The sequence below is a fragment of the Sciurus vulgaris genome (genome assembly GCF_902686455.1).
Source record: "Sciurus vulgaris genome assembly, chromosome: 13".
NCBI lineage: Eukaryota > Metazoa > Chordata > Mammalia > Rodentia > Sciuridae > Sciurus > Sciurus vulgaris.
The window spans coordinates 36,009,914-36,037,223 of record NC_136474.1 but is presented as its reverse complement, the minus strand read 5'-3'; the positions used below and the strand labels follow the sequence as shown (position 1 = coordinate 36,037,223).

The window sequence follows — 27,310 nt, the reverse complement described above, 5'->3', positions numbered from 1 at the left end:
TAAAGAAACTCTGGTATATATACACAATGGAATACTATTCAGCCATAAAGATGAAGAATATTATGGCATTCACAAATAAATGGATGGAATTGGAGAATATCATGCTATGTGAAATAAGCCAAGACCAAAATACCAAAGGCCAAAAGTTTTCCCTGATAAGTGGAGAACTTTAGAATATGTAGAAGGAAATGAGATGGAAGGGGATAAGAAAAATGGTGGAATGAGACAGTCATCATTACCCTATGTACATGTGTTATTACCTGAATGGTATGAATCTACATTGTTTACAACCATAGAAATGAAATGATGTACCCAATTTGTGTGCAATGAATCAAAATGTAGTCTGTAAAAAATTAAAAGCTAAATAACAAAAATACAGGTGGGCCCTTTTTGAGTGCAGATTGCTCACTGTCAGGCGTCTATCATCCGCCATTCACCCAACGCATGAGGTTCACCTCCCAATCATCTGACAACAGTCAGCAAATTGATTGCCAGCCGCCAGTGGAGCACCAGCTGCCTGTGATTGCCTGGAAGTTCACTTTTACTGTACTTGCAGGTTTGATTACACATGGCTGTTGCCATTTTGTGACAACAGCCAGGCCCTGTAGGACCCCTGGCTGGTCTGACTGAGCCCCATCTCCAGGATCCCTCAGCCCGACTGATCACTCCCTGCCTCTGGAGCCCTTGCATCAACGGACTGCTCCCTGTTGCCAGGACGCCCAGACCAACTGACTGTGCCTTATCACCGGGACCCCCGACTGACTGATTGCACCTGGCTTCCAGGATCCCACAACCACACCAAACACATCTGACCTCTGGGACCCCTGCCTTACCAACTACATTCCAGCTCCAGGACCTCCTGCTGACCACGGCCACACCCTGAGCTGCAGCTCCCCATTTGCCAACACATTTAGAAGCTAGAGCAGCCATCTTGGATAATCCTGGAAGCTGTAGCTCTGATCTTTAGGTGTGGCAAATCCCATTCAGAGATGCCTGCTGGAGGCTTGAATCAATCATTGTCAGGTATCTCTCATGGATCATGCTACTGAATTCTGGGAGGTTTCAGTACTATATTACTGTTATACTGTAGATTTTCTTTTTTTCTCCTTATTGAAAAACTTTACATTTTTATTTCTTTTCTTTTCTTGCTCTCTCTTCCTTTTGTTTACCTGTTCCCTCAGTCTCTTTCTCCTGTGTTTGTATGCTAACATCCAATTTCTTTTCATTACACTCTCACACTTTCCGTTATCTAAAACATCTGTATATTCTTTTCTTACCCCATTACCAGCCACCTTCTACATCCCTCTGCATCCTCTTTGTCCTCCATTTGAACCTGCAGACCTTATTGCAAATCTGTATGTTTTACCGAATATAATATTTTAACTCATTCTGTTTATTATGACAATTTTGTTATTGTCCTCATAGGGGCTATTTGGTCTAGGATTGCATAGTGTCTGAATTGGGCACTGCTAATATTGATCTCCCCTTAAAGAAAGGGTTTTAAGCCTATAGGGGGAAATCTGCAATACCCCAGATCTGCACTGCTAGAGGGGAAGATACATGAACAACATGAAAAAACAAGGGAAGGAAATGATCCAAACAAATCTAGATTCTATAGTAATAGAATCCAATGACAGTATGTTAGAAGAAATGTCAGAAAAGGACTTCAGATTATACAGGATTAAGATGATTCATGAAGCAAAGGATGAGATAAGAGAGCAAATGCAGGCAATGAATGATAATACCAATAAGCTGAAAGAGCAAGTGCAGGAAGCAAAACATCATTTCAACAAAGAGATGGATATTCTCAAAAAAAAAAAAAAAAGAAATGGAAATCTTGAAATGAAGGAAACAATAAACCAAATAAAAAACTCAATGAAAAGCATCACCAAAAGATAGACCACTTGGAAGACAGAACCTCAGACAATGAAGAAAAATATTTAATCTTGAAAACAACGTTGCCCAAATAGAGAAGATGGTAAGAAATCATGAACAGAATCTCCACGAACTATGGGACATCATGAAAAGATCAAATTTAAGAATTATTGGGAATGAGGAAGGCACAGAGATACAAACCAAAGGAATGAACAATCTATTCAATAAAATAATATCAGAAAATTTCCCAAACCTGAAGAATGAAATGGAAAATCAAATACAAGAGGCTTACAGAACACCAAATGCACAAAATCACAACAGATCCACACCAAGACAAATCATAATGAAAATGCTTATCACTCAAAATTAAGATAGGATTTTGAAGGCCGCGAGAGAAAAGCATCAGATTACATATAGGGGAAGACCAAAATGGATGGTAGCCAACTTCTCAACCCAGACCCTAAAAGCTAGAAGGGCCTGGACCAACATATTTCAAGCTCTGAAAGAAAATGGTTGCCAATCAAGAATCCTATACCCAAAAAAAACTAACCTTCAGATTTGAAGATGAAATAAAATCCTTCCATGATTAACAAGAGTTAAAAGAATTTACAAATAGAAAGCCTGCACTACAGAATGTCCTCAACAAAATATTCCATGACGAGGCAATGAAAAACAACAATGGAGGTCAGGAAAGGAAGAACTACCTTAGAGAAAAACCACTCAAAGGAGAAACCAAGTCAACTTAAAAACCAAAAATAAGATAAATGACTGGGAATACAAATCATATCTCAATAATAACCCTGAACATTAATGGACTAAACTCATCAATCAAAAGACAGGCAGAATGGATTAAAAAGAAAGACCCAACAATATGTTGCCTACAAGAGACTCATCTCATAGAAAAAGACATCCATAGACTAAAGGTGAAAGGATGGGAAAAAACCTACCATGCACATAGACTCAGTAAAAAAGAGGGGGTTTCCATTTTTATATCAGATAAAGCAGACTTTAAGCCAAAGGTAATGAAGGACATTTCATACTGGTTAAGGGAACCATAAATCAGGAAGACATAACAATAGTAAATATTTATGCCCCAAAATGTAGTGCATCCCTGTACATCAAACAAATCCTTCTCAATTTCAGGAATCACATAGACCACAACACAATAATTCTGGGTGACTTTAATGCACCACTGTCACCACTAGATAGATATTCCAAACAAAAACCAACCAATGAAACCATAGAACTCAATAACCCAATCAATAACCTAGACTTGATAGACATATACAGAATATTCCATCAATTAATGAGCAGATTCTCTTTCTTCTCAGCAGTACATGGAACCTTCTCAAAAATAGACAATATGTTATTCCACAATGCAGCCCTTAGGAAATGCAAAAAAATAGAGATACTGCCTCGTGTTCTATCATATCATAATGGACTGAGAGTAGAAATCAATGACAAAATATGAAACAAAAATTACTCCAACACCTGGAGACTAAAAATATGCTATTGAATGAAACATGGATAACAGAAAACATCAGGGAGGAGATAAAAAATTCTTAGTGGTCAATGAGAACAACGATACAACATATCAAAATCTCTGGGACAGTATGAAAGTGGTACTAAGAGGTAAATTCATTGCACGGAGTGCATTTCAGAAAAGAATGAAAAGTCAACATCTAAATGACCTAGGAAAATACCAGAAAAACACCAAAACTAGTAGAAGGCAGTAACAATTAAAATCAGAGCTGAAATCAATGAAATTGAAAGAAAAGAAACAATTCAAAAAATTGACAAAACAAAAAGTTGGTACTTTGATAAAGTAAACAAAATAGATAACCCTTAGCCACACTAACAAAGAGAAGGAGAGAGAAGACTCAAATTACTAATATTCATGATGAAAAAGGAACTATCACAACAGACATCACTGAGATACAGAACATAATGAGAAGCTACTTTGAAAATCTGTATTCCAACAAAATAGAAATTACCAAAGACATTGACAAGTTTCTAGAGACATATGCTCCTCTCAAACTAAACCAGGAGGACATACACAATTTAAACAGATAAATATCAAGCAATGAAATAGAAGAAGCCATTAAAAACCTAACATGCAAGATCCCAGGACCAGATGGATTTTCAGCCAAGTTGTACAAGACCTTCAAAGAAGAACTCATTCCAATACTTATCAAAGTATTCCAGGAAATAGAAAAGGATGGTACCCTACCGAACTCATTCTATGAAGCTAATATCACACTCATACCCAAACCAGGCAAAGACACATGAAGGAATGAAAATTTTAGACCAATATCCTTGATGAATATAGATGCACAGATCTTTAACAAAATATTGGCAAACCATATCCAAAAGCATATTAAGAAAATCATGCACCATGATCAAGTGGGGTTCATCCCTGGAATTCAAGGATGGTTTAACATCTGTAAATCAATAAACATAATCTATCACGTAAGGATAAGAATCATATGGTTATTTCAATTGACACAGAAAAAGCATTTGACAAAATACAACACCCCTTTATGCTCAAAACACTAGAAAAAATAGGGATAGTAGAACATACCTGAAATTGTAAAGGCTATTTATGCTAAGCCCATGGCTAACATCATTCTTAATGGAAAAAAACTGAAACCATTCCCTTTAAAAACTGGAAAAGACAGGGATGTCCTCTTTCACCACTTGTATTCAACACTGTCCTTGAAACTCTAGCCAGAGCAATTAGGCAGACTAAAAAATGAAGGGATACGAATAGGAAAAGAGGAACTTAGGCTGTCACCATTTGTGGATGACATGATTCTATATTTAGAGGATCCAAAAAACTCCTTCAGAAAACTTCTATACCTCATCAATGAATTCAGCAAAATAGCAGGATATAAAATTGACATGCATAAATCTAAAGCATTTTTATACGCAAGAGATCAAACAGCTGAAAGGGAAATGAGGAAATCAACTCCATTTGCAATAGCATCAAAAAAAAAATATTCTCCCACTCTGTAGGCTCTTTCTTCGCATTGCTGATAGTTTCCTTTGCTGGGAGAAAGCTTTTTAGTTTGAATCTATCCCAGTGGTTGATTCTAGCCTTTATTTCTTGTGCTATGGGAGTCCTGTTAAGGAAGTCTGATCCTAGAACAACAAGGTGAAGATTTGGACCTACTTTTTCTTCTATAATCTGCAGGGTCTCTGGTCTGATTCCGAGGTCCTTAATCCATTTTGAGTTTAGTTTCGTGCATGGTGAGAGATATGGGTTTAGTTTCATTCTGTTGCATATGGATTTCCAATTCTCCCAGCACCATTTGTTGAAGAGGCTATCTTTTCTCCATTGCATATTTTTGGCACCTTTGTCTAGTATGAGAAAATTGTATTTATTTGGGTTTGTGTCCATGTCCTCTATTCTATACCATTGATCTACCTTTCTATTTTGGTACCAATACCATGCCGTTTTTGTTACTATTGCTTTGTAGTAGAGTTGAAGATCTGGTATTGCAATACCCCCTGTTTCACTCTTCCTGCTAAGGATTGCTTTAGCTATTCTGGGTTTCTTATTCTTCCAGATGAATTTCATAATTGCTTGCTCTATTTCTGTAAGGTACGTCATTGGGATTTTAATTGGAATTGCATTGAATCTGTATAGCACTTTAGGTAGTATGGCAATTTTGACAATATTAATTCTTCCTATCCAAGAACATGGAAGATCTTTCCATCTTCTAAGGTGTTCTTTAATTTCTTTCTTTAGTGTTGTATAGTTCTCATTGTAGAGGTCTTTCACCTCTTTTGTGAGATTGATTCCCATGTATTTTATTTTTTTCGAGGCTATTGTGAATGGGGTAGTTTTCCTAATTTCTCTTTCTGAAGATTCATCATTTATGTATAAAAATGCATTGGATTTATGGGCATTGATCTTGCAACCTGCTACTTTACTGAATTCACAAATGAGTTCTAAGAGTTTTCTGGTGGAATTTCCAGGTTCCTCTAAATATATAATCATGTCATCAGCGAACAGGGATAGTTTGAGTTCTTCTTTTCCAATTCGTATGCCTTTAATTTCTTTGGTTTGTCTAATTGCTCTGGCCAGAGTCTCAAGAATGATGTTGAATAGAAGTGGTGAAAGAGGGCATCCCTGCCTTGTTCCAGTTTTTAGGGGGAATGCTTTCAGTTTTTCACCATTTAGAATGATATTAGCCATGGGCTTAGCATAAATAGCCTTTACAATGTTAAGGAATGTTCCCACTATCCCTATTTTTTCTAGTGTTTTGAGCATGAAGGGGTGCTGTATTTTATCAAATGCTTTTTCTGCATCTATTGAAATAATCATGTGATTCTTGACTTTAAGTCTATTAATATGGTGAATTATGTTTAATCTCCAGAATCTATGAAGAACTCAAAAAACTCTACTCCAAAAATTCAAATAATCCAGTCGACAAATGGGCTAAGGAAATGAATAGACACTTCACAGAAGAAGATCTACAAGCAATCAACAAACATATGGAAAAATGTTCAACATCTCTAGCAATAAGAGAAACGCAAATCAAAACCACCCTAAGATTCCATCTCACCCCAATTAGAATGGCGATTATCAAGAATACGAGCAACAACAGGTGTTGGCGAGGATGTGGGGAGAAAGGTACACTCATACATTGCTGGTGGGGCTGCAAATTAGTGCAGCCACTCTGGAAAGTAGTGTGGAGATTCCTTAGAAAACTTGGAATGGACCCTCCATTTGACCCAGCTATCCCACTCCTTGGCCTATACCCAAAGGACTTAAAATCAGCATACTACAGAGATACAGTCACATCAATGTTCATAACTGCTCAATTCACAATAGCCAGACTGTGGAACCAACCTAGATGCCCTTCAATTGATGAGTGGATAAAGAAACTGTGGTATATATATACAATGGAATATTACTCAGCCATAAAGAATGATAAAATTATGACATTTGCAGGCAAATGGATGAAATTGGAGAATATCATGCTAAGTGAGATAAGCCAATCTTTCAAAGGGCCAAAGGACGAATGATATCGCTAATAAGTGGAGGATGACATATAATGGGGGGGAGGGAAGGGTTAGTGTTAGGGTTAGAGTTAGGGTTAGGGAGGGGGGGCAAGTATGGAGGTAGGAAGTACTGTATAGGGGGTAAAGCAGCGAGGGAGGGGTGGGGGGAAGTGAAAAAATACCAGAATGAATCAAACAACATTACTCTATGTAAATTTATGATTACACAAATGGTGTGCCTTTGCGCCATGTACAAACAGAGAAACAACATGTATCCCATTTGTTTACAATAAAAAAAAAAAGCAGGGGTCAACAATCTTTTCTCTCTGAAGGCCAGATGGTAAATATTTTAGACTTTGAGGGTGATATAGTCTCTAACAACTATTTACTGTTGTAATGGAAAGGCAACCATGAACAAATAAATGAACATGACTGTGTTCCAATAAAACTTTATTTATAAAACAAGTTATGGACCAGATTTATACCCTAGAACATAGTTTGTCAAGCTCTGATATAAAGCATCTAGAAGTTCAAATCCACATTAAGTTATCTCATGAAGAAATAAAGGTATCTGGAAATCCTCAAAAAAATAAAATAAAATAAAATACTTGGAATCAATGTAACGAAAGAGGTAAAAGATCTCTACAATGAAGACTTCAAAACATTGAAGAAAGAAGTTAAGGAAGACCATAGAAAATGGAAAGATCTCCCATGTTCTTGGATAGGCAGAATTAATATTGTCAAAATTGCCATACTACTAAAAGTGATATACAGATTCAATGCAAAGTCAATTAAAATTCCAATGATGTACCTTACAGACATAGAGCAAGCAATCATGAAATTCATCTGGAAGAATAAGAAACCCAGAGTAGCTAAAGCAATATTTACCAGGAAGAATGAAACAGGGGGTATTGCAATACTAGAACTTGAACTATACTACAAAGCAATAGTAACAAAAACAGGATGGTATTGGCACTGAAATAGACAAGTAGATCAATGGTGCAGAATAGAGGACATGGACACAAACCCAAATAAATACAATTTTCTCATACTAGACAAAGGTGCCAAAAATATGCAATGGAGAAAAGATAGCCTTTTCAACAAATGGTGCTGGGAAATCTGTAATCCATATGCAACAGGATGAAATTAAACACCTATCTCTCACCCTGCACAAAAAATCAACTCACAGTGTGTCAAAGATCGTGAACTCACACCAGAGACCCTTCATCTTATAGAAGAAAAAGTAGGTCTAAATCTTCACCCTGTTCGCTTGGGATCAGACTTCCTTAACAGGACTCCCATAGCACAAGAAATAAAAGCAAGAATCAATAGGTGGAACAGATTCAAACTAAATAGCTTTCTCTCAGCAAAGGAAACTATCAACAATGTGAAGAGAGAGCCTACAGAGTGGGAGAATATCTTTGCCACTCACACTTCAGATAGAGCACTAATTTCCAGAATATATAAAGAACTCAAAAAGCTCTACACCAAGAATACCAATAACCCAATCAACAAAATGGGCTAAGGATATGAACAGATGCTTCACAGAAGAAAATCTACAAGCAATGAACAAACCTATGAAAAAGTGTTCACCATCTATAGTAATAAGAGAAATGCAAATCAAAACTACAATATGATTCCATCTCACCCCAATTTGAATGGTGCTTATCAAGAATACAAGCAAGAATAGGTGTTGGAGAGGATGTGGGGAAAAAGGTACACTCATACATTGCTGGTGAGGATGCAAATTAGTGCAGGCACTCTGGAAAGCAGTATGGAGATTCCTTAGGAAACTTGGAATGGACCCACCATTTGACCCAGCTCTCCTACTCCTCAGTCTATACCCAAAGGACTTCAAATCAGCATACTTCATTGATATAGCCACATCAATGTTCATAGCTGCTCAATTCACAATAGCCAGACTGTGGAACCATCCTAGATGTTCTTCAATTGATGAATAGATAAAGAAACTGTGGTATATATATACAATGGAATATTACTCAGCTATGAAGAATAATAAAATTATGGCATTTGTAGGCAAATGGATGAAATTGGAGAACATCATGCTAAGTAAGATTGGTCAATCTCAAACATCCAAAGGATGAATGATCTCACTGATAAGCAGAGGATGACACATAATGGGTGGTGAGAGGGGTGCAAGAATGGAGGAAGGAGGTAGTGTATATTGAGAAAGAGGAGTGGGAGGGGTGGGGGAAGGAAAAATAATAGAATGATTCAAATATCATTAATCTATATATATGCATGATTACACAAATGGTATACTGTTCCTCCATGTACAAACAGAAACAACATGTATCCCATTTGTTTACAATAAAAATAAATTTAAAAGAAAGAGTTGAATCCCATTGTCATTATTAGGTAAATGTTAATATAATAGGATAAAATACATTTAGATTGTTTGCTTTTTTCCATTATCATTTTATTCATGAGTTTTAGTGAGGTTAAGAAGATAAAGACATCAGAATGTCCAACTTGCTCACACTCATGGTCATCATCACAATTCAGTAAGTTATGGAAATTTAATATTTATTTTGATTAATGAGCATAAAAACTTCACGTAGGTTTCTTATCTTATTAGCAGCTGCAGATAGAAAATCTTGTATTTTATAACATTTTAAATGTTCCTAATTAGGTCTTTCATTCTTTCAGGTTTGTATTTTTCCATTCAAGATATTCCTTGAATCCTAGTGTCATCTCATAAGCACTGTTCGTAATTCCACGGAAACTGCTTTCCTTCTTCGTGAAAATGACAAGTGAAAGGTGCTGGTTGTTGGTAGTTCTAAGTCAGCAAAGGTGGGCTCTGGCAAGACACTGGACTCAGCTGGTCCAGATGACAAAGAAGGTTCCCATGACCTTCACTCCCCAGGCCTCTCCATCCAACTCTGTGGCTTCTCATTGGAGTCAAATAGGATCCCACAATGTCAGCAGCCTTTGTACAGTGGCTCATTCAAATCTGCTGGAGATATCACCCTCTTGACTCCAGAGCCAGCACTAGCCCAAGGTGAGAGGGGGGTTCTGGGTTCAGGAAAATGACCTCTTTGAGTGGCTCCTTCTGCTTGCAAGTGGTACCCTACATTACCACTCCCTATAGTATTCATTCATGTACTCACCAGTACTTGTGGGCATATTCCAAGTGCCTGATTATGGCCCACAGCTTCCCTTAACCTTGTACTTGGAGGAAGGGGGAGTGGCAATGAATAAATACTTAAATACCATAGATAGTGGTGGATCAGGCAGGCTCATGAATTAGGAAGAACAGACCTGGCCCTCCTGGGAATCATGGGATATCTTTGCGATAGACATTCAGGGAGAAGTCCATTGAGAAGGAAAGGATCCCTGTAGATTTGGGGTGTGGGCATTCCAAGCACAGGGAATACAAGCAGGATTTCTGGGATGGAATAGCATGCAGAATATTTCAAGGAAACCCCCATCATGGATGGAGTGCCAGGGGGCAGGGTCACAGTGAGATTGAGGCCACAGAGGCCCCATGAGCCACACCTTGTAGTACTTGGGGCACTGAATGTGAACCTGAGGTTATTATACCAAGGTGGACTGCAAAGGATGATTTTGAGGAAGGAGTGGCTCACATTGCTTTTTCTGTTGTGATATGGAGTCTCTCTGAACAGGATAAGAAGCATGGGGGAGTATAGGGAAGAATGCTGGGCTACTGATGAGGAGGGTGTTGCAGGGTTTCCAGGGGATATCTCGCCCGCTTATGTTCCTGACATTCCAGTCTGCTTCCAGATATGGGAGACTGAGCCATTTTCTCTGTCTCCCATGCAACTGTGGAGTGCTCTTCTGAAGGATGAGGACAGAGTGTAGAGTCTCAGTGCAAAGAGAGTTTTGCTGTTCCCTTGCTGTGGCCTGGGATTTTGAGCCTTCATATTTGTAACTGGATGGCTGAGGGGTTATTAATAATTTTGTGTTTTCTGCCCTGTACTGTACAATTCATAGTGACAGAAAAGTTCTCTTTTAAATCACGACTTATTCCACTCTTACTTTGTTTGGTGTGTAGCAGTTTCTCAAATTATTATTATTTTTTGTATGTGTGTGTGAGAGAGAAAGAGGGAGGAATGGGGAGGGAAGAGAGACAGACAGACAGATTAACTTCATACTTTATCTTTGTGGAAACTTCTCTTTTTCTTTCCCACTTTCTCTCATTATACTTGTAATTACATAAATTCCTCGCCATCTTTTCTGCATATTTTGTTTGTGTGGATGGTTAGGATAATGGTGGTGTGAACAGTCCCTGGGTGGTACAGTGAGTCTAGATTTCTCTTTACTGGTTTATTTTCTTCCTAGTGTCCATTTGCTGTAGGTCTTTATCATGTTTCCGAAGTAGTCAACCATCCTGAATTCAGTTCTTGTCTCCAAGGAATATTTTTTTAAAAAATGACATTCATACATTTGACAAGATAATAGCTAAAATTGGACAAATACGAAATTTCTCTCACTGGAGGCTGGCAGCATTTTATTCGAGTTATAATTTGTGATTCTGTAACTGGGTTTGAACTGAGTATGGTGTAAACCTGGATAAGAAGGAATTTTGCAGGTCTTCACTTCGAATCCACTGTTTTTCTGTTCAGAGGCAGTGACATTATGAAGATGCAGAAGTTACTGAGGATTTTTCCAAGCTGAAAACACCTCTCTGGAGGTCATGTTGACAGTGCCTCAGTGTATCAGGTTTTGGGGGGCAGGAAAAGGATGGTGGTGTCCTTCTTGTACTTCTAGGTGGCTAGATGGTTTCGGGTCCACTTGGAAGGAGGAATAGATAGATGAAGGGTCTCTGTGGGGTGTAAGTCTGTGTGTGTCATGTCTCCATGAGAACTTTGTGAGGTGTCTGTGTGATATTTGTGTGATCTCTCAAAATCTATGTGAAGTGTGTATGAGGTCTCTTTTTGTGGACTGTCTGTGAGGTCTCTGTTTCTGTGTGGTGTCTGTGTACTATGTCTTAGTCTCTGTGATGAGTTCTCTGTGAGGAATCTGTTGCACATCTTTGTAGAGATTGTTTCTCCAATATCTGAAACTCTGTGGGAGGTCTCTGTGAGGGGGTCACTGCATGAGGACCAAGTGGCAGTGAAAGGTTGTGGTAATGTTCGGTGTCTCTCTGTATAAGACTGTGTCAGAGTTCTCTGTAGGAAGTCTATATCAGGGGTTCTTTGATGACCCTGAAGTTGTGTTGTATCTGAGGGAGGTTCTTGTGTTTCTGTGAGTACTGTGGTGGTTCTGTGCTGGTCTCTAGGGCAGTCACCTAGTTGGGTCTTTGAAGGGCTCTATGGAAGGCTCTCACTTCTGTCAGACAGGGAATTCTGTGAGAATCTTTCATGAGGGTCTCATTGTGGCATTGTGGGGTCTCCTTGTTGTTGACATTACTGCCCCTCATAGATGACAGGGGTTAGAAAGCAGAGGGCACAATATCTTCTTACCTAATGCTTCTGGCTGTCCATCACTGTTGCTATGTGTGTCATTATCTCCTCCAGATCCCTGTGTCCATGTTTAGCTCTTCTGCATCAGAAATCTGCCTCCCTGTGTCTTGGAGGACACCACAGGTTCAGATTCAAGAACTCAACTCTCTTGTAGTCCATCTGGTTTCTGGGCCTATTCTTGATGCTAGGCCCACCCTGGGGTCTTCTCTGGTTAATGAAGGGACAGGATCTGGTTCAGGAGTGGCCTCTAGGGCCTGCTCCTGCACCAGGAATGGCTGTCTGAACCCTCACATTCATTACTTTCTGGCATGAGATTAGTTCCTCCCCCATGTCATCTGCCTTGGTGGCACCTCCTGCACAAGACTCTTTATCAGGGATCAAATAGGTTAGAGAGAGTGGTGTCATGATGACTGGCCCATCCCCTTATGTTTCCTTCGTCGTTTTCCAGGCTGACGTTCTTCCCATTCACCACAACCTGTATGTGAAACTCATGCTACTCTGCCTGCTTTCCTGGCTCCATCATTTCCAGTTCTCCACATTCCACTCTCTGCACTCAGTGCCCCCTATATATTGTTATGTCTTTATTTTCAGTGATTGAACCCAGGGGAACTTAAACACTGACTCACAAATCCAACTCTATATATTTTATTTAGAGACATGGTCTCTGTAAACTGCTTAGGGCCCCAATAATTTTCTGAATATGACTTTGAACTTGCAGTCATCCTGCCTCAACTAGGATTGATTACTTGTGTGCACCACCTCGCAAATATGGAGATTGTTATTGCATGCATACATGTACCCACAGGCACCAAGTCTCTTTAACCACCTCTAAATTCAAGGCCAGGAAACCACCTTATCTTCAACTTTTGTGGGCACATTTTGTGGCATGGGAAGCTACTAAGTCCCATTGTATCCCTGTACAACAGTCCCTACAACACACTGAGTTGAGGGTGGAGGGAAAGTCTGATTCAGACCTTAGGGGTGGGATCCACATGGGATTGTCTCATCTTGAAGATTTTGAAATGAATTGTATGATTTCAGTAATGATGAAAAATCATTAATTCTTAAGGTATAATGAGGGGATCTGGTAAAATTGTAGGTACTCAATGATCCTGTCACCTCTGTGCATGTTCAGTCTCTTCTAGAATCCATTTTAATTTAGAACAAACATGACCTTATTCCCTATGACCCAACACAACAGACAGAAGCATTTTTGGTAATAAAAAACAGTATTATTGCAAAGCAGTTTTCACCTCATTTAGGACAAAGCCATTATCAGACAAAAGATGGACTCACACCGGGAGAATTTTTCTCAGTAAGGTCTCAGTTGTGGGGAAAACTTTCCCAGCAGGACAGGAGTAAGAAACATGTTGATGTTGAATAGAGAAGAAATGTCTCTGCAGAGCACAGTGTCTTGGACAGTGGACATTGTGGCCCGAGGTACCTGCCACCCTGTGCCTATGCTGGCAGGGGCTGGCCAGAGGTGCAGACTCCTTCAGCAGCAAGGCCTGATTGTTGTCATTTCTGATCCACCTGTTCATAGGATGGCTGTGGCCTCTGGGGCTGGCCTGGTGACCAGAAGTCATAGCTTCCATCACTCTTGTTTTGTCCACAGAGGAGGAACCCCTGGAATAATGGGCCTGCCTACCCACAGGTGCCTGGGTTTCCTCTTTGAGCAAGTGCTTTTTTGAGGCAGAAGGGTCATGATGAAAGCCCATTTTCTGCTCTATGAGCCATCCAACAGTGTTCTTGAGTACTTGGGCTTCTGATGTCATGTTGTCTGTAAAGAGTTGGTTTATGACTGACTGTTGACTTTGGGTAGAAGTTAATGGGCTCATGATTTTGGGTAGGGAGTTGTCCTGTCCTTTGCCTCTCCAGGGGAATATATACTGAAGAAATTTCTTTATTCTGTCACCAAAGTGCTTCTTTAAAGGAGTCTGAGAGGACTTCTCCCCCACAGTATCATGTACTTCCATTACAGGGACAGAGGGGCCAATTTCCCCAGCACAGGAGGGCCTCTCCCCTGTGAACCTCTGTTTCTGACCTTTTGACCTGGGCCATACTCTATCCCCTCTCTGTGCAGTTGCCCTAAACTTATTTATCTTGCATTTCCCTGGATCCTGGAGTTGAGGGCTCTGGGGTTCCTGCAGGTCCTGGCTGCTCTCTTCACTGGCTGAGAGTCCGTACATCCCCTGGGAAGATGGTACACTGCTAGTGGACATGCAGAGGGAGCTAGACAGTCTCTTCTGGGAGGCTAGGATGTCTGAAGCCAAGAGTACCTCAGAGGCACAGTCCTCATGAAACATTGTAGTGGCATAGTCTTGCAGGATGACACCAGTAGCCAGACCTTGAATCTGGTTCTGTGGCTTAGTGTGTGATTTCAGGAATGAGAATCCCTGGTACTGGGAAATAGAACTTCTAAAGGGGGAGGGGGTCTTACTGGTTCCCCAAGATTCTGAATTCCCCAGATTAATATGAATATTTGGTGATTTTGATGTCTTCCTGATTTCCATGGAGACTGCCCAGTCAGCACATTCTTCATCATCCTCAAGCTCTTTGATTTCTTCAGCTTTTAAAAACTGGGACCCTCCCCCTATTGATGACAGACTGTGGCATGAGTCTTTTGAGCTCACACCTGTAGTTTGCAGTGGCTCTTGTGTGCCCATTTCAAGGCTGATACTTGGTTCCAGGTTGTCTCTTCCAGAACTGAGGAGAGCATCATTGTGCCAGTTTCTTCCCAGAAGAATGTAACTGTGAGGCTGAGAGGTCAGGCTGCCCTCTTGTGTAGCTGGAGCAGCATCTGAAAATCCACAGATGTCACTGAATGCATTTGTTCTCATTGACTCAAGTGAAGGGTCAGAGAGAGGACACTGCAGGGTGGGAACTGAAGGTTTTGCAACCTCCTTGAATCCTGGACCTTTGTGAATGGATTTTCCCAGGACATTGGTATCATGGGCAATGGATTCAGCCCTGGAGTTAAAGGAGGCTGAGGAGGGAAGGGAAGGCTGTGGAAGTGGGGAAGCCTCAGAGTGTTTCATTTTGAATAGCTTCACATGCTTGAGGATCTTGAGGGGTAGGCCCCACCTGTGCCTCACACTGCGGCTTGTAACATGTGCCTCCAGCACGTGCCAAGTGCAAGTATCAAGGAGGGAGTGCTCCTGGGAGGTGTTTCTGAAGGCTTTCTCACCTTTGAAGGATGGTCCATCCCCAGTTTTCTTGTGAGTGTTTGACATTTCAGGTGGAGTAGAGACGTGAAAATTTCCACACCTGGGAAGACCAAACCCTACAGGAATCATTACTTTTTGAAACTTTTCTGGCCTCTCTGATCCATTCTCCTGTACAGAAGGGCTGCAGTTATGTGTAATCATGGAGGTGCAGGAAGACCCTAAATTATTCTCTACCTGACCTGTTCTTGGGACTTTGCCCCAGGACTCCTTCAGATTGAGATATGGGTATATGTGGGGTGGTAGTCCATACTGGTGGTGCATGAACCTAGTTTGAAGGTGTTGCTCCAGTTTTTCCTGTAGCTCCAGGCTGAGGAAATCCCCTGGGGTGTTGTTGATGGACTTAAGATCATAGGAGGACCTGTTCTCCAACATGAGATGACAGAAAACATTCTGAGACTTTTGGACCAAAGATGGTAAAGCCTCTCTACATTGTAGTTGTTTCCTGCAAAGGTGATATTCTAGGTGTTGAAGAGAAGAAGGGGAAAGTAGCTGTGTCCTCTCTTGACTTGTCCGCCATGAAAATTCACAGGGAGTATTCAGGGGAAGGTGGAATGGCATGCTTGTTAGAGAGGATGTGAGATGGTCCTGTTTCTGGATCTGAGCCATTGATGGGGACTGGGACCAGGTCAATGTGGGACTCACAGTTTGGAGTTGGATAACAGGGTGGTGCAACACCTGGGAGTCAAAGAGTCGTTCAGGTTTAGTCAGCCCCAGCTCTGGAATGTAATTAGGAAATTCATTGAATAAAATGGAGGAAAAGTCTGCTGAGGCTCCAGACATGCTGAGAGTAGTCACCAGGGACTCGCTGTGTAGAATGGGGAGGCCCCAAAAAAACTGGCTGCACTTCTCCTGTAATTGGTCTCCCAGCATATTGGTGTAAAAGTGGTGGTGAGGGAAAGAAAGCTGCTGTGACTTTTCTTTTGTGTTCCAGGGTTGTGGGATGGCGATGTTGTGCTCCCTGCCCAGTGACTTTGGTGTACTTTTCAGAGACCTCAGGTGGTGGTCTGATTCCTCTTTTGTCTTCTTACAAATGTTCTGTTCTTCTGCCTTGTTGATCCATATTTCCAGCAGTTTCTGGACATCAAGGTTAGTGAAAGAGGTTCCTTCAGCCTCTACCTGAGAGAGTGGATGGTTTGGCGAGGATGAGTCCTCTGGTGGGTGGGAATCATGGTCTCTCTGGGCTTCATGATTTTGGTCATGGGAGAGGCACCAGACTGTGGCAACCATCTGTGACAATGAGGGGGATGAGATGGGATAGGTGGAGAGGACATGGTCTGAGATTGCAGGGACAGGAGAAGGCAATGGGACAGGAGACAGGTATTGGACAGGTGAAGGTGATGGGAGAGGAGGAGGCCATGGTTCTGGAGGAGACAATGGGACAGGAGGAGGTCCTAGCAGAGGAGAATGCAATGTGTCCAGAGATGGCAATGGGACAGGAGCAGGCAATGGGATAGAAGAAGGCAATATGACAGAAGGCAGTGGAACAGGAGATGACACTGGTACAGAAGCAGGCAATAAGCAGTTGGGTGATGAGGAGCTCTCTGGGGTGGTTCCCCATGAGAGTGTCCTTGGGTCACAATGAGGAGTCAGTTCGGGGCCTGGCAGAGATGGAGGGCTGGCCACAGGTTCAGGAGAATGAGATGGGGGAGAAGAAAGTCCATGTGACTGAGGTGAATGTCTTTCAAGAGGAATCACAGACTGTGGTGACTGAGAGGCACTCAGGGATGAGTGTGACCCCTCAGACAAAGAGGAAGTCATTAAGTCTGGTGAGGAGGTGGAAGGCAGAAGCAGAGGGTGCTTGTGCACAGAAGACAGGGAAGGCAAGGGGAAGAAGGCAGTGGCCAGAGCATCGTGCACAGGCAATATTCGTGATGGGTGGACTGCATCTGACTCTGGTTTGCACTTTTCATCTGGGTCATCTCTGTGTAAGACATGGTGAAAGCTGCTATCTTCATGAAGCTTCCCTAGATGGCTGCAAGAGATAGAAGGCACAGGTTGTAGCTATCGCAAATGAGGCCAGGAGGTAGGGCAGGTAGGAAGGGGTGGGCACATGAGGATTATAGCCTCTCACTGCCAAATATTCCATGTTTACAAAGCCCTTACTCTTTCATATCCCAGAGCTTTAGTGAGATCCTGCCCCATGAGAGGTCTGTGTTTTGGGATCATATCATAGGCAGCACTCAGAAGAATAGAAGAAGAAGTGGAATGTTACTTACCTCTGTAGAAGGGAGACCAGATCTTTTGTTTCTTCCACTTCCCTCCAACAATCCCTGTAACCTGAAAATGGAGACTGGATTATTGTGGAGAGGGAGGAGGAGTAGAATGTCCACATGGGGACGATTGTGTGAGAGTTGTCTCTGGAGGTCCAGCATCGTTGTTCAAGTCCACATTACAGGGATAGGAAGGCACACAGCAATGTTGCACTTTGTCTTTTCCTTTCGCCTCCACTAGCCTCACTGTACTCATATTCACTCTTTGGGGAGAAATATTGGACCATCTCAAAAGGAATGTGTCTTAGGGAAGTGAGAGCAGGTCCACACTTTAACCAGGAAGTCCCACTTTTAAATCCATACAATGTGGCTCCCCAATGGACCATATTCTCATACTGGACCTCACCCATCCCTGCCCCACCACAGCTTCATTCTGAGCACAGAACCTTAGAATTGTCTATGGGATGATGATTTCCTTCCCAGAATCTTCCTTCTCTTGTCCCTGCAGCTGACATTCTCTGGGACATGGCTTCAGTCTCTTGGGACAGGTTACAGCACGTCACCTCTGGGCTGGGAGGGCAGGGCCTTACCTTTCACAATGCCACTTTTCTTCCTGTGTTTGCTCTGTACCTTCTTCACCTTGGGGTGCTGAACAACATGAAAAAAAAAAGAGGCTGGTTCCCCATTGACCCTCTTCTCTTCTATACTCATTGTAGACATTCCATGTTTCTGAACAGCCTAACTATGTACAGTTAGCTAGTGAGGACCACTTTAAGAACGTTTTTTAAAGTGGTAAAATATTTTATGTTTCTTCTTTGGAAAACAAGAGAATTTTCTCTCTAAACTCCACCATGGATATCCTCAGTCACTGCTCCTCCACTTAGAATCAGACTCATTTCCACAGGCTCTTCTAGGCTGCTAGGCAAGATTCTGCTCCCTGACGCCAGAGGTGCCTCCAACCTGTGATGGAGGCCCTCAGGGCTCAGCACAGCCCTCACATCAGTCAAACTCAGAGTAAATACTTTTTTTCTGAGACTCCTTCCAGGAGAAGTTGACTGATGGACCACTCCTTAATCCTGTCCTTCTCCACACGTTCCCAACTCTCAGGAGTCCAGACTTCAGACCCTGAGTCCCAAAGTGTGTTTTTTTCTTGATCATGCAGCTCACCACTTGGATAGTCTGGGAGCTTCAGATAGGAGAAGACCTAGTGCAAACTCCCTCCCTGCCCCATCTGTCCCAGAATGATGCTCTGTTGTCCTGAAATTTCTGTTTTTTGAAGTGTCTCTAGTTATTTTGGAAAAGAGGATGGAAGTGTAGACAGTAGTGAATCTATTTTTGGTGGGTCTGGGCAGAGGGTTTCTTACCTTGGGTTTTTCCTTTTTTCTTGTTGGTGGGAAAGATGGATTAACCTGGAGGCAGGGTAACAGAAGGAGAAAGAGCCCCAGTCCACACACAAAGCCAAGGATAATATCCATTGCCCAGGTGGTGAAGGTGGGTTTCATCCATAAAGCACTAATGCTATTCAGAGGAAAGAGAGGATTCTCCATAATGTAAATCGCACTGTCCATTTTGGACAAATGAGTCGTGAGAGCTCTCTGCAGCAATGGGGAGTAAGACCCAGGCCTGTATCACAGGACTGTGCTGTTTAATCACAAAGGGATCCTAAGCACAGGGGTGGGTCAAGAAGAAGAGGCTTCACCACACCCCGCCCCACCCTCCAGTCCAGCATGTCCTCCACCCTCCTGGGCCTTCAAGATCCTTACTTCCAACTCTAACCTTCTTGCCCTGCCACAGGAGGTCTTAATTTATTTCCTGTTGTTTTTGTCTCATGCCCAGACATGATCAGCTTCCTTTTAGATCTCTTCTTAGTTTCCTCAGTAGTACATTGTTTTGATATTGGGTTGTTTCTGTAGTTGTTATTTTGTAGGGATTATTACTTTCATGTTCTCCTCTCTCTGCTGTTCCAGCTTTCTCACTCAATATTTTCTTTCTTTGAATCAACCAAGACATTGAACTGAAATCTGTTTTTTACTTAGTTTTGGGAATTTTGAATAAAATTTCTTCATGATTGTTTTCTCATTAATTTTATTATCTTCATATAGAGGGTCTTGAACAACACAACAAAAACCTAAATTAAATACATGATTATTCCAAATCCAGAAGAACAGGTCCAGAAAAAAAAAAAAAAAAAAAAAAACCTTCATGGAAATTTTTGAATGTTTCTCATATATTTTCTTCAGTGATTGCTCTTCAAATTTGCTGAAGAAATTTTTGGGATTTTCTGTATGCACACACATACCCCCAGACACAAACCCAGTTATTCATGTGTGATGTGCATATCAAATATGCATTGTATAATGTGTGTAGGAATGGCTGTTTGTTTTGATTTTACAAAGGGGAAATATTGAATCTGGAGGTCTGCGTTTTATGTCAAATTTGGTAAGTTTCTAGCCCTTGTTTTCCAAGAGGTTTTCTTTCCCCTTTTCCCTCCTTTCTCTTTCAGTCTCTCTTTGCATGTGTGTAGATAGCCTTGCTGATGGGGATGTCCAGGTCATGGGCACTACTTACTGGAAAGATCTCTGCACTGTGCTGATGTGTTGGCTCTGCTCCTTTACTATACACCAACTGACTAAAGTGATGTGGGTTTGTTTCTGGGTTATGTTTGCTAATACTTCATTGCATTTCTTTTCTACTTTCATGACATATTTAAATCTGTTGTCTTGTAATCTTACACATTTTGTAGAATGTAGCTCTTTGGCTTTTGTCTTCTGAAGAGATGAACTATGAACCTATCTTGAACTGGTGGAATGGCCTTATTGGTTCAGTATCTGATAAGTTACATTTCTATTCAGATGGATAATTTCTTTTTGAGTTACATCTAGCATATTTGTTTTGCATGAAATCAATTGATTTCACACAGGTTCTTGAATTTAAGGACATCAAGTTCTTTGTGGTATTCCTTGACTATCTTTGTAATGTCTATGGAATCAGTATTGATGCCACCCTATTAATTTCTGATCTTCATCATTTATATATTTTTTCTCTGATATATTGCCTAGAGGCTCATGGATTTTGTGATTTTTAAGATACATTTATATTTTTAATGCAGTGCTGAGCATCAAACCCAGTGCCTCACACTTAATAGGTAAGTGGTTGATATACCACTGAGCTATACCCACATCCCCTTTAGTAATTTTTACTTGACACATAATCACACATATTTATAGGACTTAATAGACCTAATGTAACATTGTGATACATTATGTCAGATCCATTAGTATATGCTATCCATTGCTTCACAGACATTTCTTTCATGTGAGAAAATTTAAATTCTTTTTTAGCAATTTTGAAATATACAATACAATATTAACTATCATCTCTATATTAATCAGCATTGTCTCTGTGAGCAAAATACATGACAAGAATAACTTAGAGGAAGAAAGATTATTTTGGGTTCTACCATCTCCATGCTGGGCCCAGGTGAGCTAGACATCAGTGTATGGGCATAGAAGAGGGAAGCTACTCAGTTAATGGCACACAAATATCATAGAGAGATAGGCATGGTGGCACACACCTGTAATCCCAGTGGCTCCAGAGGCTGAGGCAGTAGGGATTTCAAGTTCAAAGACAGCCTCAGAAACTTAGCAGGGCCCTAAGTAGCTTATCAAGACCCTGTCTCAAAACATATCATAAAAGTGCTGAGGTTGTAGTTCAGTGATTAAGCACAGCTTGGTTAAATCCATGGTACATAAAATTTTAAATAAAAGCAGAGAAAGGGAGACAGGAGAGAGAGAGAGAGATTGAGAGAGAGACAGACAACCCCCCCCACACACACCCAGGGCCAAACACAATGTTTTCTAATGTTACTTTATACTCTAAATAGGCACACCTCCAGTGACCTAATTTCTCCAGCCACACCCACCTGTCTGCAGTTAGAGACTGTAGTCCTTTCCAATTATTAATTCATGTAAAGCAGTAGTCCACATATAAGGTTGCATATCTCATAACCCACTCTTTTCTCCTCTGAATATTTCTGCATTACCTAACACATGTACTTTGGGGGGGACACTCCTAGATCCAGACCATGATAATCACCATTCTTTAGTGGACTTTTAAAAATGAGTTCCCCACACTTTGATTTCCTGCCATTTGAATATAATGTGTGTGTATGTTCTTTGTTAGTGCAGCTTAGATTGTTTTGATTTACTCTGCTTGGTGAAGGAAGATGTAACTATACTTATGATTAGATCTCAGTCTTTTAGTGAGTCTGGGGTCCTGAAAGACTCACTAAAAATTTCCCCAATTTCCTCATTTTCTCACTTCCTCATTTCCTCATTTTCCCCACTCTGATGGGACAGGATGTTTGGAGGGAGCAGGTCAGCGTGTTGCTGGGACATGAGTCAAGTGAGTTTGAGAAGATGAGCAGACTTGATTCTTCACATAGAAGCTGGAAGACCCGGTCCTTGTGGATCCTGGGGGTCCCCAGGAAATAGATGTCTCCCACACAGAAGGGCTGTGGGAAGGTTGTCTGTCAATCATTCCCTCTCAGCCTATGGTGATAAGTCCTGTCTATGGGTGCCCCATATGGTAACCTGCTAATGATATTGCCTAGTTAAAGCCAAGTAACTCTCACAGAGTGGGCTTGTGGCTTCACAAGGTACCTGCCAAGGGCCTTCTGTCTTAAGGTGCTAGTATCACAATGCAGGGTCAGGTAGCAAGGAGGATGTGGTGGTTACCTGAGTCTTGCTTTTTGCACAGCACTTCATCTGCCAATAGACTCGTATATCAAGGGTGAACTTATTACACCCATGAGAATTCAAACATCGCTGACAAGTTGTCTGAAATACACATTTATAATCCTGTCAGGAGCAATGCACCTTGCCATAGGAAGGAGTTATTGGAAGATGTTACAAGAGGCATAGTGACCTAAAGCTTGGCATTGGCTTTAGTAGACAAACAGACCGATGACACAGAACAGGCAAACCAGAAATAAACATGTGCATGTATAGCCACTTGCTTCTCAACAAAGGTGCCAAAAACCTATCTTGGAGAAATGACATCCTGTTCAACACAGTGTGTTGGAAAAAAATGGATGATCCTGTGCAGAAGATTGAAGTTTTACTCCTATTTCTCATCTGTACCAATAAAACCAACTTATAAGTCATCAAAGACTTTAATGTAGTACCTAAAACTCTGAAACTGAAAGGGGAAAGATTATGGAAATTTTTGAGATTTTGACATACTTGGTAGTTTCCTGGTTAGGATCCCAAAGACATAGGCAACAGAAGAAAAAAAATTGACAAATGGTATTTCATCAAGCAACTAAAAACCTTCTGCACAGCAAAGGTAGCAATCAACAAAGTGAAGATATGATCATCAGAGAGAGAAAAGCTTTGTCAGCTGTACATCTGAGAAAACTCAAAACCACTTAACAAAAAATAAATCAACCAATAAAAATGGGAAAATCATTTGAAATGACACTTTTTGGAAGAAATACAAATGACAAACACATGAAAAACATGCTCATTATGGTTAACTATCAGGAAAACACAATTCAAAATTATGAGATTCTATTTTATTCAGCTTAGAATAGCTATCATATCAAAATTAATGAATACTAAGCTATGAATAAAATGGAACACTGAAAAATTATTTGTGGAAATGTAATTTAGTATATCCACTTTGGAAACAGGTGGAGGGTTTTCAAAAAACTGAAAATAGAAGTTTCTTATGACCCAGCTGTCCCACACCTAAGTATTTATCTGAGGGAAATTAAGTCTGCCTCTAGAGATGTCTGCATACCTATGATGATTGTGGCACTGTTCACAATAGCTGAGGTAAAGAATCAACCCAGTGTCCATCAGCAGGGGAATCAAGAAAGAACATATGTTTACACATATGTGGATGTGTGTGCATGTGTGTATGTATACATATAGACATATATAGGTCTATGTCTATGTATGTATGCTTATGTACTTTTTTATGTGTATATGTGTATATATGTATACTTTATACACATATGTATATATTTTCAATCTTATTTACTTATACACATAATTTTTCATATGTATATATACATATATATATATACATGTGTATATATATATATACTAGATTATTATTGGACCATAAAGAAGGATGAAGTCCTGTTACTCAAAGGAAAGTGGATGGAACTGGGGATATTTTGTTAAACAAAACAGAAAGAGAAGAAGACAAGTGCTGCATGTTCTCTCTCAAATATGGAAACTTAAAAAGAAAGATTTGAAAGTAGAAGAGAGATTGCTGGGGGTTAGAAAAGGTGCTGCGGGAGGGGGTGTGAGGGACATGTATGCATGTGTGGAAATATTCCAGTGAGTTCCATTTCTTTCTATAATTATTTTGTGAGACTAATTATAATAAAAGTAAATATAGGCCCGGCGTGGGGGGTAGGGCGAGTCATATGACCCGCTTGGCTTCCTGGCTCCGGCTGCCGCCGCCTGCCCGTGTCGCGCCGCCCGAGGAGCCCTTGCGGGGTCCCGGCTGAGGACTGCTCCTGTGCCGCCATTGCCGCCCGCCCTCCCGTCCGCCCTCGTTCCTTCCGCCGTCATCATGCTGGCGCTCATCTCCCGCCTGCTGGACTGGTTCCGCTCACTGTTCTGGAAGGAGGAGATGGAACTGACGGCTGGTAGGGCTGCAGTACTCGGGCAAGACCACCTTTGTCAATGTCATTGCGTCAGGTCAATTCAGTGAAGATATGATACCCACAGTGGGCTTCAACATGAGGAAAGTGACTAAAGGTAACGTCACAATAAAGATCTGGGACATAGGAGGACAACCCCGATTCCGGAGCATGTGGGAACTGTATTGCAGAGGAGTCAATGCCATTGTTTACATGATAGATGCTGCAGATCGTGATAAGATAGAAGCCTCTCGAAATGAACTACATAATCTTCTAGATAAACCACAGTTACAAGGAATTCCAGTACTAGTACTTGGGAACAAGAGAGATCTTCCAAATGCCTTGGATGAGAAACAGCTAATTGAAAAAATGATCTGTCTGCTATTCAGGATAGAGAAATTTGCTGCTATTCAATTTCTTGCAAAGAAAAGGATAATATAGATATGACACTTCAGTGGCTTATTCAACATTCAAAATCTAGAAGAAGCTGAAAAATCTCCGGAAGTCTTCCAGTCTTTCTTGGCTATAATACTAGAATTATTTTCCGTTCCTCTGAAGTACTTCCCAGAATATGGTCCTTACTAAACCCAAGAAATTGCCTTTTTCAGAGTTTATTTCTCATGTGCACTGCTGAAGATGTGTATCCCTAATCCTTCATAAAGAATCAGCTAGAGTTGTCATGATAAAGTTGGCATACATGAAAAGGCTTCTCACACATAATTGTCTTAAATAGTGGGTAGAGCTTTTTAAACACACACACACACACACACACACACACACACACACACACACACGGCCATCTTAAAATCAAGAAAATTGAATATTTCCAGACTGGTTTTTCTGGGCCAGTGTTTTATATTGGTTTTTGGTAAATATCTATAATATTTCATTATAGAGTCCAGTAGCTTAATACTGATATGGACTTGATATAGCATGAAATTTCTAGTGCCACACACAGTATTTAGAAAAACTTTAAGCCTGACTTATGTGAGATATAAACATAATGTTTATATGTCTCACAAATGCATGTGAAATATATAACTACACCTTAGAAATTTAAAAATGGTCTGAAAAGAATAAGCAGAGGCACCAGATCAATGTTGGTTCTTTATATTGGAGACATCCTACCTGATGAATTTTAAGAACATTCTGCTTTCTGAGAATCTTTTATCAGCAGATGGCAGTGGGGATGTGGGAAGAGATGAGCATGCTGTTTTGTATCTGTCCAGATCATTACTATTTTTTTTTTCCTTTTAACACACTTTTTTAAGGGGTTGGGAATTGAAGATTTTCTCAAAAGTTTTCATGAATTTAGAGCATTCCAACCAATATAATAAAATCTGTTAAGAATGTCAGACTTGTTCAAACACCTGTTTGTTCTTTCTATCTCTAGTCATTGAATCAGTGCTGATGCATGACACTGTAACTATTGACTTTTTATATCCAGTCATAATGCTGACTTTCAGCACAAAAGATGCTTACAAACAAATAAATTCTTATTTTTCTCTTACCAGTGTAAGGTTTGGCACTCTTTTGTCTGGTGCCATTAGACATCTTGGTTATTGTGACAACTCTAGACCTGCCTGCTTTATATAATGTAATCAAAACGCAATGTCTACAGATTGTTTAATAATCACACAGAACTGAGGAACTGAGGCTGTCTATTGTTTGCTTCTATGATACAGAAATGTATAAAAACTGAAAATGAACATGTTTTGTAGTTTAGTGATCTCCATATACATAAAGGGACATATTAATACTGGTTCACTTATAAATCGTTACTTATTGAGATTGCTGTAGTGGATAAACCTCTGTGCACTTGCCTCTGTGTTGCCTCACACTGTGTGTGACTGTTTCTTCTGTTAAGCAGCACTTACATAGACAGTGCTCCCCAGATGTGTTGAGCACGAGAGTGTAGTCAACAGTCAGTTCTTTCCATGAATAGCAGTTTTAATTTGTAGACTGCCATGGCCTTAAGAAAATTCTGTACAAAATACTGCACTGTGTTGCACACATGCTATTTGTTTTTCTACATTCACATTTTAAATGAGAATTTAGGCTTTTAAAGTTCTTTTCTTATTCTTTAAGGCATGTTGCATACTTCTGAGATGAGATGGGTGGTCTGTAAAGGAAGGGACAAGTTTGCTACTGTAGTTCGACATCATTAATGGTCACTGTGAACCATTTCAAACATTGTGACAACTTGTTTGTGCCTAAAAGAAATTGGAACTAGAATGTGTGACTATGTGGGATCTGCATAGGTTTGTTAATGAACCTATAGCTAAACCTTAATGTGTTTGTGTGTCTGTTCATTGCTTTTAGCATTTCAAGACATCACAAGACTACTACCAACATTTTCCTGTGCATAACCTCTGCATGTGAAAACTTAACAGTTATGGAACTTTGTAAATACTGATTTTTTTTTATTTAGGTGGATGCATTTTTTGTCGGTTTACTGCTCTTCTCAGCTTTATTCAAAAAACTTGCATTTTGAGGGTTGTATTGGCAATTTCAGTGTAAAATGTGCATCTTGATGAAAGATGCAGACATCTTTGGAAGGAGGTGGAAAGAAAATGACCATCAAGAGGGTCCATGGACCATGTGCTAGAAAGAAATCAACTCAGCCCTCAAAGAGTTGGGTCTGTGGGCTAGTTAAAATAGAAATAAACTTTTAAAATATTCACAGAAAAAAAAGTAAATATAGATCATCTGGCATCTCCAAAAATAATAAAATAAATCTTGACTCAGGGAGATACAAAGCAGCCTTTCTATACTATATGTCCTTGTGAACTATATTCATGAACAAAGAGAAATAGACCACATTTCTAGTGTCTGGATACCCGAGAGCACTCGCAGAAGCTTGCTGTAACCCCTTAACACAAA

General features: G+C 40.5%; 1 protein-coding gene and 1 pseudogene across 2 annotated transcripts; one reads left to right on the top strand and one right to left on the bottom strand.

Moving 5' to 3' along the window:
• Positions 1 to 10,570: 10,570 nt before the first annotated feature.
• Positions 10,571 to 24,359, bottom strand: LOC306643110 (spermatogenesis-associated protein 31E1-like; the record flags this gene model as incomplete). The annotated part of the gene is made up of 4 exons (XM_079109043.1): positions 10,571 to 10,704; positions 13,777 to 17,531; positions 18,360 to 18,417; positions 24,218 to 24,359. The coding sequence occupies 4 exons, from the start codon at positions 24,357 to 24,359 to the stop codon at positions 10,571 to 10,573; spliced, it is 4,089 nt and encodes a 1,362-aa protein (XP_078965169.1).
• Positions 24,343 to 27,110, top strand: LOC306643293 (ADP-ribosylation factor-like protein 8B; annotated as a pseudogene). The gene has a single exon. The product of its transcript is annotated as an ADP-ribosylation factor-like protein 8B (transcript).
• The last annotated feature ends 200 nt before the right edge of the window (positions 27,111 to 27,310 follow it).